At 49.4% G+C, this 14,511-nt stretch overlaps 1 protein-coding gene across 4 annotated transcripts in view; it reads right to left on the reverse strand.

The window, feature by feature from the left end:
* The window catches only part of Nav1 (neuron navigator 1), a 266,750-nt gene that overhangs the window by 93,931 nt on the left and 158,308 nt on the right, over positions 1-14,511 (reverse strand). For all 4 annotated transcript variants that reach the window (XM_031383782.1, XM_031383771.1, XM_031383749.1 and 1 more), the window contains 2 exons: positions 13,302-13,404; positions 8,698-9,063 (listed from right to left, as the gene is read on the reverse strand). In XM_031383782.1, the coding sequence (XP_031239642.1) occupies positions 8,698-9,063; positions 13,302-13,404 (469 nt within the window). The remainder of the gene's footprint in view (positions 1-8,697; positions 9,064-13,301; positions 13,405-14,511) is intronic.

Raw genomic sequence — 14,511 nt, forward strand, 5'->3', positions numbered from 1 at the left:
GCACCCCCTCCCCCCGGGCCAAGCACAAACCCTGCATGTTCACTGGCCAATGACAGAGCTGCTCAAGCTGCCCACCAGAAGGATGCCTAGAGACTAGCCAGGAAATACAAGGCAAAGGCATAGCAAGATCGAGGGCAGCTCTTCCCTGTCCAACCACACTCAGTAGGCTCCCTTTGGGAAAACTGCAAACCCAGTGCCTATGCAGGGTTCTTGTCCCTGGCAGAGGAGGATGGGCGTGTTAGGGCCTGACAGTCAGGTGTGCGATAAGTTAGGGAGCAGTGAATGGGGCTCTTGGGAAGCAGAGGTGAGATGCTGTGCTCTGAGACTAGAGGTGTCTCTTTAAGACTTGAGCTCAGTGCCTCTGGGATAAAGAACCAGTCTGGGAGAAGGCAGGGGCCCACAGTTTATTTTATTTGACATTTTTCAACACCAGGACACTTTAGAGCCAAAGAGGAAACGAATCCCATCTGTTGCTGAGCCCCCAAGAACGGTTCAAGAGGACAGGCTAGGGAGAGAAAGGAGGGGAAGAGGGGAGGAACCAAAAAGCTGGAACATCTAGCCACACACAGAGCAAGGACACCACCTGGAAGACAGGGTGTGGCAGACAGTCCCCCCAGTCCCTCTGTGTTTATCCACAGCTCCCTCAAGATGGAGCCTGCTGATGTTGCCACTGCTCTGTGGCCCTCGGCACAGGTTGTGCTATGGCAGTCCAGCCAAGGATGCAGATGACACACCTCTGGGACATACACAGCACCCTCTGGGGTTGTGAGGGTTGGCAGGCCTGTGGACGCTTTGGCCAGCTACCTCCCATGAGTTACTACCGCAAAGTTCACACACAGCCCACCCAGACGAGCCCTGACACAGACAGACGCGGAGATATAAGTCAGAACCACGCAAGACGGGGTGGGGTGGGGTGAGGAGACTTTGACTTCCAGTCTGGTCTCAGAAGTGCTCGGTCCCAGCACCTGAGTCTGCCTCTGGCTTCGACTCCCTCCCACCTGTCTCTGGATGCTAGGGATGGGAAGGGCAGATGGCCAGGAGACTTTAACTTCTTACTTAGATTAAATTCCAGACCCCACTATTTTTAGAAAAACAAATTCCTTTTGTCTTTTCAGAGGGTAAAAATGTCCCAGGCTGTCCTCTCTGACAGTCTGCAGAGCTATGGGTTGAATATTGTCCCGCAGGACTGCTTCTGCTGTCAAGCTGGCAATCAGTATAGGTGCCAGCTTTAAGAGGCTTGCTGACAACTTGAGAATTTCCACGGGAGGGGGAGGGGGCGCCAAGACAGGAGTGGTGGGGAAAACTGGCTCACTTTAGAAAGCACTGACATTAGGTGGGGGCGTGTGTTCATTTGTTCTTTCTCTTTCTTTCTCTTCTTTCTTTCTTTCTTTCTTTCTTTCTTTCTTTCTTTCTTTCTTTTCTTTTCTTTTTGTCTAGAGAATAGCTGAGGAATCATTTATTAGCAACCTGCTGACATATTTAGATGAGGAGTCAACACTTATTTCATTTTCCCCAGACAATAATATTTAAATTAATCAGCAGGAGTGATTATGAGGCCGGGTCCAGGTGAATATTAAGAACTTTGTGGTAAGAATTAATACCATGGAAAAGGCAACTGCTTCACAATTTTGGGAGAATGTTTAGGAAAATGTGGTTTCCCAGGGTGGCAGTACTACTCTGGGGTAAACCTAGAAGCTTGGGATTTTATTTTCTTTTTTAAAATTAGCTGTACAACTCTTAGAAGAAAACACCAGAGAATAACTATACGCCCTTGCATTTATCAGTGATTTCTTGGGTGTGATTCCCAAAGTACAGGCAATGAAGAGGAAAAAAAAAATCAGAGTTCTTCAAAGCAAAACCTTCAGCAGGTGTAATGGTGTGTGCCTGGAGTCCCAGCCGCTAAGGAAGTCAAGGAAAGAGAATGGCTTGAGGCCAGGGCTTTAAAAACATCCTAGAAAACAGTGAGACCCTGCCCACTCCCCTACACCATGCAGGTACACTCTGAACCAGGCATGGCATTGTGAATCTGCAATGCCAGTGCCTGAGGTGTAAGGATCTTCAGTTTGAGGCCAGTATGGGTTACTTAATAAGACCTTGGCACAAATCAAATAAAAAAACAAAACCACCTAAAACCAAAACAATTTTTTGTATGTGCACGCATCAAAGGATGGTACCAATAAAAAGAAGGGCAACCCACAGAATGGTAGAAAATATCTGCAAATCATATACGCAGTCAAGGGTTACTACCACAAGAATATTAAAATAATTTCTAATAGCAAAGCCCAAATAATCTAATTTTTTAAAGGGCAAAAGGTTTGAGTAGCTACTTCTAGAGAGAAGAGCTCTAAAGGGTCAATGATCGCTTATAGATATCACTGGTCCTTAGGGAAGTGCAAACCAAAACCATAATGGGATATCTTCTCCCCTTTATTAGACAGGCTGTTATTAAGAAAAAAATACTGGTTGGGGATGTGGAAACTCTCACACGATGATGGAGGAGATGAAAACTAGGGCAGGCATCCCAGAGAACAGCATGCTGGATCCTCAAATGATGACAGAGCGTATAGACTTGCCCTCTGGCCCAGCCACCCATGACTGGGTATCCCGAATACACTCCTGCGGTCCCACCTTTAGGGTAGCACAATTAAGAACAGCCAGGGCCCTGGATCAACCCGTGTGTCCACTGAGGGACGAGTGATAAAGAGAACATGACATACATCGAGAAGGAATGGTACTCAACCAGAAAGAGAATGCAATTGCGCCCCTTGCAGTCACATGGATGAATATGGAGAACTCTGTGTTGGCTGCAGTCAGTAAGGCACAGAAGGTGACTAGTTTATGTGCCACTCATATGTGGAAGCTGGTCTTCTTAGAAGGAGGGAGGAGGGTGGGAGCTACGGGAGGTAGGCAGTGAGGGAGGCTAACAAGCACAGAAATACAGTTGGGGCTGAAGGAGTAACTTTTTAAACGAGATTATTTTATTTTTTTTTTTTAAGATTTATTTATTTATTATATGTAAGTACACTGTAGCTGTTTTCAGACACACCAGAAGAGGGCGTCAGATCTCATTACAGATGACCCATGTGGTTGCTGGGATTTGAACTCAGGACCTTCGGAAGAGCAATCAGTGTTCTTAACCGCTGAGCCATCTCTCTAGCCCCTGATTATTTTATTCTTAATAGTGTGTGTGTGTGGGGGGGGGGTGTCTGTCTGTCTATCATACATGCACTTGAGGGCAGGAGCTCAAGGAATCCAGAGGCATGGGATCCCTCTGAAGCTGTTACAGGTAGTTGTGAGCCGTCCAACACGGGTACTAAGGAAGCAAACTCAGGTCCTCTGTAAGAGCAGCATGCATTGTTAACCACTGAGCCATCCGGCCAGTCCCAAGGGTAACTTTTAATATTCTATGGCATTACTAAAGTATGAGAAATGTTTTCTAATACTCTGTGGTTGACAGCAATTAATTGTATACTTCAAAATAGCTGGGGGAGAGGATTTTTAATGTTTCCGATGCAAAAAATGATGTCTTCGTTGATGGATTTGTCAATTATTTGGTCTGACCACATCATATGTATATATTGAAATATGTACAATTATTTTCTTCAAAACTACAAAACCCAGGTGTGGTGATGCATGACTATGATCTAGCCCTTAGGAGGTGGGGGCAGGAGAGTCAGGAAGGAATTCAAAGTCATTTTCAGCTACATAGTGAGTTCAAGCCCAGCTTGCATTGTATGGTAATCACTCTGCTTCAAAAAAGAGAACTAAACAACAAAAATCACCGACTAACCCCCCGACCAACCAAAACAAAAAATATATTTGAAAAAAAAATCACAATGAAATATTTTTCTTTTCCACTGCTGGGTTTAAGTGTCTCACAGAGGTCATGTGTTGGAAGCTTTGGATAGTTTAGGAGGCAGAACCTAGTCATGCCTTAGATCATTAGGAATGTGCCCTTAGAGGCTAGGAGACCTTGTTCTCATCCACAGGGCCACTGTCTTCACTGAGCTCTCCCTCCATGATGTACTTAGCACATTGTCGTGGGCCTCAAAGCGACAGAGACTACCATCCGTGCACTGAAAGTCTCAAGACTCTGACCTGGAACTTTCCTCTTTTAAAACCACCTATCTCGGGCATTTTGCTACAGTTACAGAAAGCTGTAACACAATGAGGATGGCTACTTTTTCTTAAACCAGAAGTGAATAAGCAGTGAGACTTCAGAGCGCACAGAACTGGTGGCAATGGAAAGTGGTCCAGTCTCAACAGAAAATAGTATAGTGGTTCCTCAAGAGAGGACATACAGAAGAACAGCAATTCCACGTGACCAGCAATTCCTCTCTATGTGCACACCCCACAGAACTAAAAGCAAGGACTCAAACAGGTGTTTATACAACACAGTCCATAGTAACCCAATGTAGGTTCTTGAACGTAAAATGTGGCTAAAAACAAGAACAAAAAACAAAAAGAAACCAGAGTATAGCCGGGTGGCACATGCCTTTAATCCTAGCACTTAGGAGGCAGAGGATTTCTGAGTTCGAGGCCAGCCTGGTCTACAGAGTGAGTTCCAGGACTCCAGGACAGCCAGGGCTACACAGAGAAACCCTGTCTTGAAAAACCAAAAAAAAAAAAAAAAAAAAAAAAAAAAAAAAAAAAAAAAAAAAAAAAAAAAAAGAAAGAAAGAAAGAAAGAAAGAAACCAGAGTATACACACCCCAGGGAATGTTATTAACATAGATCACAAAAAGACCCTTGCGTGAGTTGCCTAGAATAGTCCAAACCACAGAGTTAAACCTGTAGGTGGTAGTTTCTGGAGGCAAGAGGGAAGCAGGAAGTGAAGCCACCATTGAATGAGTATGGAGTTTCAGCTTGGTCACCTGAAATGCAGTGGAGGTGGGTGGTGGTGACCAGAGACCGCACTGTGAATGTATTAGGTGCCACTGGTCTTCATTTAAATCTGTCTCTTCTAAAACAGTGGCTCTTTACACACTTCACTTTAAGCATGTGACTCCTTTGGCGGCAGCATGCGAGTCTCTCTCCAACCTTTGGTGCTCACTTGTTGAAGAATGTGCATCTCCAGTTGGCTGAGTGACAAGCCAGGGCAGCTGACTTGTTGAAGCTCAACACAGCTGGGAAGAACTTGTCAGAGGACAGTCCCCATGAGATAACTGAGAAAGGGTGAGAGCCACTGCTGCCCATTATGACTCACGTGGGCAGCCTGCGGCCAACTGTGTCACCCCTGGGAGGGAGGGGGCAGAAAGAAGCTCAGCAACCAGCGACACTGCCCAGGTGGGACAGCCCTGGAGGTCCCTCGGAAATGGACATTCAAATGGCTGTAGGACCTAGCTGGTAGGTGGATAGGGAGTGTCACCATGTGGGTGAGAAGGGCCCGACCCATCTTATAAACTGGAAAACCAATATTCTTAGGAAAGTGACTTTTAAAAAAAGAAAACTTGGTGGGCTGGAGAGATGGCTCAGGGGTTAAGAGCACTGACTGCTCTTCCAAAGGTCCTGAGTTCAAATCCCAGCAACCACACGGTGGCTCACAACCATCTATACTAGGATCTGATGCCCTCTTCTGGGATATCTGAAGACAGCTACAGTATACTTACATATAATAAATAAATGAATCTTTTAAAAAAAAAGAAAAGAAAACTTGTATGCATGCTCTGCCTGCATGTATTTCTGTACATCATATGCTCATCTGGTGCTGGAGACCAGAAGAGGGAATCAGATACCTTGGGACTGGAGTTTCGGGTGGGAATGAACTGCCATGTGGCTGTTGTGAATTGAAATCAAGTCCTCTGGAAAAGCAGCCAATGCTCTTAACCACTGAGCCATCACTCTTGTTCATTTTTTATAAATGAGAAAAGCTGGCTGAGAGCCACAGTGGGGATGAGAGTATCAATGGAAGCCGGGGAGTGGGGGAGCGTTGGGGGAAGCTCAGGTTTGTAGGGTCACCTAAGGATTTTCTGGAGTCTAGCATTTCCTGTAATTTAATGTAAATGTGTAGTCTGAAAATGCTTAACTGAGGTTCAATGATCTGCATTAACCCCACTGGGCACTGTGAGTTGATTTCCTTCAATGCTGGCTTCCTAAGCACATTTATGATGGTGTGGTGGTTTGGATAGGGATGGCCCCCATAGACTCATGTGTTTGAATGCTTGGCCCATTAGGAGTGGCACTATTAGGAGGTGTGGCCTTGCTGGAGGAAGTGTGTCATCATGGAGGTGGGCTTTGAAGTCTCCTATGCTCAAGACAGGCCCAGTGTGGCAGTCTCTTGCAGCCAGCAGATCAAGATGTGGAACTCTTAGCTCCTTCCTTCTCCCCACCATGTCTGCCTGCACGCTCCCATGCTTCCTGCCACGATGACAATGCCAATACCCCTTCTGAACTGTGAGCCAGCCCCAATTAAATGTTGTCCTTTGTAAGAGTTGCCGCAGTCACGGTGTATCTTCCCAGCAATAGAAACCCTAGCTATGACGGACGCTCGGCTCTTCTGTTTATGGTCCGAGACAAGTATTCAGGGACAGAACACTTAAAACTAGGGCACAAGGTTACCAGTCACTGAAAACTGACCGTAAAAGACACATAGAATGGCACCGCAAACAGCATCGCAGTTACAGCCTCATCTCCTTTGTAAGTATCTTCAAGCCGTCTAGCCTACGTTCTCCGTAGGACTCCAGGCTTCCCTGGCCTCCCAGCTGCAGGGTGAGCAGAGATGCCCGGCTCTCATTCCCGTCACTCCTGAGGACTTTGTTTTGACTTGACTCAATCAAGGGTACACACACTACCCGTGGACAAGAGGATAAAAAGTGGGAGCTGTGCGGTGGGCAAGGGCCACATCTTCCCTTCCCTTTTGTCCTCTTAGTCTTCTGTGCCCCACACCTTATCATGTTCCCAGCATCAGTCAGGGGCCTACTAGATCTGCCCATACTGCTGATTCTGGTGAATGGGGACCCATACGGTTCATTCTTGTACAGTCTCTGAGGGGAACGGTGTGTCTGTTGGTTAGTCCAGGACTCTAACAGTCTGAACCACTAACACAGTGAGCAATTACACTGAGCCAGGAACTATACTAAGAAACATATAGGGAATTGTACATATCTTAACCCTTCTTAATCTTTAAAATGGGACACAAATCATCCTATAGTTATTTGCATTCAGTCGATAGGCAGATTAAAGTCTAGAGATTAACTAACTAGCTCAAGCTCAGTTAGCTAGTTAATTCTAGAAATCCTGCTACTTTAGTCACAGTGGGTCTCTCCGCACACAGGGGTCCTGTGCCTTGGTACTTGGTACTTTGGGGACATTAGCGGGGGTTGTGAGAATGCTGCTATACCCTGAGGGTGAGCGTCCTGCCAGTCCTGGAATTCCCTAGCAGAGATACCACAGTCCTGAGCCCTCAGCCCCCTAGGCTTTGTGCTTCCTTCTGCACTCTCCGGCTGGGACATCAGGGGACAGGGACTTGATGTTCCCGCACTGGCACTTCCCAGGGCATATGGTCTGTTTGGAACAGCTACTCCACCGCCCTGGCTCTCCCCATCCCAGGCGTCTGACCACAGCAGCAGCTGGGGTCTGACTACAGCAGGCCTTCTCTCTGTCCCAGCTCCAGGCTGGCGGATCTGAGCGTGAGGTCGGGCTGCCCCTGGGATCCACCAGGCAGTAAACAAGCCATGTATGCGTCAGTTGTTTTGCTCCAGAGCAGCCTCATCAGCTGGACAGACCCTGGACAGACCTGCCAAGTTTATCCCCCTGGGTGGGCTGCGGGCTGGGAGTGGTGGATGAGCTGGAACTCAGCTCTTTCCATGCCCTTGAAGGTGCAGGGTTTTTTTTAGGAGCAGCAGTCTCTGGCAGTATGGTGTTAGATACCTGAGAGAGGGGGAAAGGGGCTTCTATGGCTTTACAGGGTACCTCAGGGGCAGAGACCCCAGAAAGAAGAATGAAGACCCGAAGTGGCAGGTCTGCTGAGAGAGACACCAGAGAAGTTCCCAGAACCATGCAGCTCTCTGGTCTCAGAGCTTGAAAAAGTTGGCCAGAACACCACAAACCTCAACAGTTCAAACTCTTCCTGTCCTCTCTTCACTTCCAAGATGGCCATATCTGGCCCAGCGGTCTCCCCAAGTCTACCGTGATAAACTGAGGATCCTTGGAGGTCCAAGGGCAGGAATAAAGGCTTAACAGGCTGGGGTAGGGAATAGGGTGTGGCATTATGGGTGGGAGGATTGCAGAAGCAGAAGTCCACCAAGGATATAAATCAAGGGCCAGCGTGGGAACCCCTGGCAGGGGAAGTGGAGTGACCACCCCCACTCTCTGACTGGCCCTTTCATCTAAATGCCACTTTTTCTTGTCAGGTAGAAGGAGGTGACATTACTTGTCTCTTTTTGCAAAGGTGGAAGCAGATTAAGTCATCTTCACTCCACCCAGTCTGCAGAAGAGCTGGGCCTCAGGTATGTTCCCAGGCCTCTTTAGAGGACAGGCTCAAGGAGAAGGGCAGAGCTTAATGGACCAATCCGCTCCTCCGTTTCCAGCCCCACCCACCACACATATCTAGAATAAGCCACATGCGGTTGCAGAGGCAGTCACTGCGTGCCCAGCAGCCCTCTGCAGATAGATGCCTTTTGTCACAGCACAGCAAACCCGTCCCCTGCCACCGACCTGTTCTCCCACGCCTCCTGCACTAGCTGGCCTCTGGGCTTACCCTGTTGTGATGTCATCATCCTCTGTCATGGTCTTGCCCATGAGGTCACTGTCACTCATGTAGCCGGACTTGAGGTCCACCTCGTCCGAGTCCAGGGACTCCACCAACTCCAGGCGGGAGATGTGGCTGAGCTTGCTGGGGCTCCGCATAGGCATCGTGTGGGAGTAGTGAGCCCGTTCTCCGTGCATGTACCAGGCTGGTGGCCCCTCAGAACGGCAGCTTCCCCCAACAGAGGGTGCGTCACCAGCCTGCAGCCGGGGACTGGACTGGCCGTAGCGCCAAGAGAGAGGAGAGGAGCGGTTGGAGAGGCTGGACACGCTTCGAGGGTTGGCATCATCGCTGTCGTAACAAGTCATCTCCAGGGAGCTGCGGAGAGAGTGGACAGCCCGGATTTAGTCCTCAGCCCAGCCACCCTATGCCCTGTTAACTCACTGGGATGCCCCGCTGTGGGGCCTTCTAAGTACATGTTCCTTTGTTACAGGGTATCTCAGGCTGTCAAGGGAACAATGATCCTACTAGGCACCCAACGCACGGATCCCTCAGTGAGCCTGACCTGTGAGTGTGGCCAGTGTTTAATACTTTTTGGGGGTCATTTTTTGGTAAATAGCCCAAAGAAAGAAAGTAATCTTGCTGGCCCACTGTTTCCTATCAGTGAGACAGGATAATGCCTACCTACCCTATGTGTATGGTTTCGGAGGACTGTAGCCATACGGATCTGACTGGGCCTGAAAAGTAGATGCTCACCGAACTAGAATGAGCTAGTGAGGCCTGGTTGGGGGCAAAGAGTGGAAGCTGCTGATCCGGAGCTCAGAACACCTTGACTCAGCCACTTCATTCAGGGTGGATAATTAAGGTGGCCAGCAAGCACCTATCAGTGAGCAAAGGTCTAGCTGATTCCTGGGTCCCAGATCTAGGTAAACCTAAAATCGAATGTGGAAGGCACAAGACAAGCTCTTAGAAACCTTGGATATTAAAGCAGGCCCCCCAAAGAGTAGTCAGCCATGGGCCTGGGCATCAGGGGAAGAAGCTGGCCTCCCTCATCCTCCGCCAGCCTTCAAAACAGACACAGCCTTCACTGGGTAGAGAACCCAGATAAAAGGTACAGCAAGATTGAGGGTAACAAGCTGGAAGGCCACTAGGCTAGGCCAAGGAAGCCACAGGCAGGCCAGTACCAGAGGGCCTGAGGCTAGGGTCCCTGGGTCCTTCTCCCACAGGGCCAGAGAGGAAATATGGCTGAGATCTGGCAAGAAATCGTGGTCAGGGCTTTGGTTCAGTCTAGCACCACCACCAAGCCTAACAACACGGTGCGGCTCCAAATTACGTGACTCTTCTCTATCACGTGGCCTGGCTGAAGTCAATGACACCTGTGAGGTGTGGGGCCACCACAGCTGGGTGAGCTGAGGCAGCCTACAGCTGGACATGGGGTACTCAAAGCCAAAGAGTCTTTGATCTGTGATCACTGATAGTCACAGGCCATTTTTTTTTAATTGTTTTTATTTAGTTGCTTGAAAAAAGAAATCCCCCCCCCTCCATGGTCTCTACAGAGCCTGAGGAAATGATCTTCCTTCTCCTTAGGAAAATTGGAGGAATCAGCAGTCCTGAAAAATCAGCATGATGGGTCCCTGCCGCTGACCTTTGGGAATGAGTAACCTCTTGTGTGTTCTTCACTGGCCTACACCCATCTTTCTCTCTGGGCCCAGCGTCCCTTGCAGTTCTGCATCAGCTTCTAGCTACTGTGGACCTCAACACCATCTCCTGGGAGACAATGGAAGTTCCCTGATGGCAGGGAAGCCACGGTCATGGTATAATTCAGTCTGAATGCTCACCCCCCATACTCTAGCACCTCACATGGGATCATCAGGGAGTAGACTCAGGATGACTGTGCTGAATGTGGTAAGGACTGTCTCACCACAGATGAAGGTCAGGGCCTCACTCGGTAAGTACTTAGCAAAAATAAGCTGACGGTGAGATGATGATGATGATGATGGTGGTGGTGGTGGTGGTGGTGGTGGTGGTGATGATGGAGGAGGAGGAGCAGCAGCAGGAGAACATGGGGGTATACAGGAGAACTGGTTTGGGTACTTGGCTTCCAACACAGTAGCAAGCACATAAGGAAATGAGGGTTTCCCACCCATATCTGTCCCTGGCCTACTCTCTGTGTTACTCTCTCAACAGAAAATGCCTCTCCTCTCGTTTGAGGCTCTATTTTGTTGTTGTTGATTTTGTTTTGTTTTGTTTCCTGAGAAAGGGTTTCTCTGTGTAATAACAACCCTGGCTGTTCTGGAACTCACTCTGTAGACCAGACTGGCCTGGAACTCAGAGATTCACTTGCCTCAGCCTCCTGAGTGCTGGGATTCAAGGGATGCAATACCACCATCCAGTTTTTTTACACTAAACCCCATCTCTAGCTCTCAGGGGGAAAGGTTTCTAGCTCACAGCTGATCTTCTGACCTGCGACTAGTGCCCCACCCCAGGCTTGCCTCTCAGAGGAGGTCAGTTTTGTTTCCTCTCCTCACTGTCCCTACCTCAGACTCTCACTGAGGGAAACATACCTGCATAAATAGAGGATGTGGCCCGAAAGTCAAGTTTCCAAAAAGGAACTGAGTCTAAGTCACCCAGGAGTCCTAAGGGGAGGGCGACCTTGGCAGATGGCCCCTTGAACCCCAGGTCTTCAGGATGAGACTATGTTTGCTCTGAAGACTGGTGCCTTATGCTCTGTGGACCCAGAACTGCCCTCATCAGCCTGTGGGGTCCGGCGTGTATATCTTCTCCCAGGTCTTTTTTCTAGCTTAGGGGAATATTGCTCCAAGGTATGGGGAAAGATTGATTGATTAAAAAGCACTTTAAAAAGCAAAAGAGCCATAAAAGTCGGACACTGGTGTTTGGGTTAGCCAAGTGTGGACCAGAGCTAATGTAAACTAAAGGCTAAGAGAGGAAGTGACCCGGAGTCCACAGTAAACAGAAGGCCCAGACGCCTGTTGGTCTTTTCTTTTCCATAAAGGGAGACAGAAGCCAGAGGCCCCAAGGCATCAACCAATCAGCTTTAGGCTTCCCTTCCCACCCAAGCAGAGTCTTCCCGACTTCCCTGGGGCCTCAGGGCAGGCCTGAAGACACCGGGAGGGAGGGAGCGGAGCCTCTGCCCTGCTTTTGTGGCTGAGTCATTTGGGGTGTGACTCTTAGAGTAGCTCAGCAATTCTCAGCTCCTTTGGCACGATCTTGCCCGGTTGACTTGGCATGGAGAGATGTTCTAGAAACTTCCTTGGATAGGGGAAAGATTCGTCTATAGGGGGCTAAAGTGTTGGATGATTCAGCTGAGTTAGAGCCTCCACTCTACCTGGGTTCCTGCTTAGGGCTTGTGGGACGGGCAGGGGCTATACGGGGGTTCCTGAAGCAACACAGACCACTTTCCCCAGACTCCCCTGACGACCTCCTCCTAGTCAGCAGGACGATGCTTAGGTATCTGGGACCAAGGGCCAGCTTTTTCAAGGCAGGGATATGAGTGGGCATGTGGGGGATAAGGAAAGGAGAAAGGGCTCAACAAGAAGACCTGGGCCGATGGATGAAGAAGGCTCCTGAAGCAGCAGTCGTGTGCTCCCACATAGACTGAGATGCCCTAAAGGTAACATGTCCTCTGACACTGAAGGTATGGAAGTGTGTCTAGGTACTCCTCTAACTGGCCATGCCCTGAGCTAATAAAACTCCCTTTCCCACTGACCCCCATGTCTCAACTTTGCATTCGGCTTTTCTAGCACCAGGAGACGGAGAGGAACCTACCCCCAGTTCAACCGAGGAGGCTTCTGGTTCTTACTAAACAGGCCCCCCCATGTCCACAGCCCACGGTTTCCCAATCTTGGCTGCCTGCTCACCTCCCCCCTCAGAACTGAGCTGAGCCCTCTGTCCCCTTTAGAGCTGACAGTATGAGCTCATCTGAACAGCCCAGGGAAGCCCAGAGGAACTGAATGGAAAATTCTGACTCACGATGGGGGCCCGTGCCAGAATGCTGCTCTTGGGGAAACAGGGCTTGGGGGGGGGAGAGGGGGCTGTGTACCCAAGCTGGAGGCTTGGGGGTCTCTGTAAGGACTGGGGGATGAGAGGGATACCACGGGGTTAATTTTGTGGGTACCAGTAATGTAGGCCCTGTTGGGCACTCAATCCTCCTTTAGAAATAATAGAAGAGGCCCAAGGACACCTGGCTGGCAGAGGGCTGATGAGCACTGGTGTTGGGTGGGTCCTAGCATCCCAGAGGGATGGGACTGAAGAACAGGTGGGGTGTTCAGTAACAAAGCCCTCTTGAAAGAGGAGGGGACTGTGGCCCACAGAGAGAGCAGGTATCACAGACTGCACACCTGGGCTTCCCACCCACACCCAGCCACCATCATGGGTGGAATCCCGTGCTCAAGCAGAGGCAGAGGTATGAGCAGGCTTTCTACTGTGGCGCTCAGTTCCCCTTTCTTTGCAGCGCTGGCGAGATGGGGCTCCAAATGTTCACAGAGACCAAGGCCCTCTGGTCAACTTGGGATGCCCACGGGAAGGCGTGGGGAGACAATGACGCCTTGCCCTCTGGACCCAGGAAGAACCCATCACCAAGGGCAGCTCGAGCTTACCTGTGAGTCACCTGGGAGCCTCGCAGGCTAGACATGGTTTCTTCCAGGTTCTGTCGAAGATCCAGGACATTCTGTACTGTTCTCTTTCTCTGTGACTCTGGGTCTGGCAAGGAGAACAGAAAGAAGAGGCAGTGAATGGAGAGGACTTCCTGAAGAGACCCATGAGTCAGGGAAGGGGAGACAGACCCTGGGGCCAGCCACCTGCTTCTTCTGTCCCTCAAAGATGACCAACAGAGCAGGTACAGCTAAAGACCTCCATGTGTGTCCTGGGCTGGTTGAAGCCCCAACCCCAAAAGGGCTACAGACAGGGTCCCCCAGGGCCTCTCCCTGAGTGACCAGTGTTGCCTCTGGCTTTGGTTTAGGGAGTTTCTTCTCAGAGCAAAGGCAGAGGTCACAGACAAGGATTCCTGTGGTAGAGTGAAATGGAACCCCCTCCTCCCCACCACAGAAACCTCCTCTGAAGCAGTGTATTGGTGTGTGTTTAGGGCTCTTAGAGGAGGGGACACTCTGATGGGCAGAGTTTGCCTATTTCCACCATATAAATATCCCTATGGGGGCTGGCGAGATGGCTCAGCGGATAAGAGCATCGACTGCTCTTTTGAAGGTCCTGAGTTCAAATCTCAGCAACCACATGGTGGCTCACAACCATTTGTAATAGGATCTGACGCCCTTTTCTGTTGTGTCGGAAGTCAGCTACAGTGTACTTAGATATAATAATAAATAAATCTTTGGGCCAGAGCAAGCAGGGACTGAATGAGCGGAGTTGACCGGAGTGAGCGAGGCAGACTGGAGCTAGTGGGGTTGACCAAAGCAAGCAGAGGTCCTAAAAATTCAATTACCGACAACCACATGAAGGCTCACAACCATCTGTACAGCTACAGTGTACTCACATACATAAAATAAATAAACAAATCTTTTAAAAATTTTTAAATAAATAAATAAATCCCTACGTGGCCAATTTCAATCCGTCAACATATCATGGGCCATTGTTCTGAAAGGTTGGGACATGTGGAGTTGCTCTGAGGTGTCTAAGAGGCAGTTCTGACAGGCTCTTAACAGTGAGGTGGGTGGTGGGAGTGGGAGATGAGCCGCCATTTTCTGGGGCAGTTCAGATCCTATTCAAGAGTTAGAATCCCAACTGAGGAAGAAGCCTGGGCATGGCCAGAGCCTGAACCTGTCAGGACCACTTTCTTTGCTCAGCCTTGGTTCT

The sequence above is a fragment of the Mastomys coucha genome, unplaced genomic scaffold, assembly GCF_008632895.1.
Source record: "Mastomys coucha isolate ucsf_1 unplaced genomic scaffold, UCSF_Mcou_1 pScaffold1, whole genome shotgun sequence".
In the NCBI taxonomy this organism is placed as follows: Eukaryota; Metazoa; Chordata; class Mammalia; order Rodentia; family Muridae; genus Mastomys; species Mastomys coucha.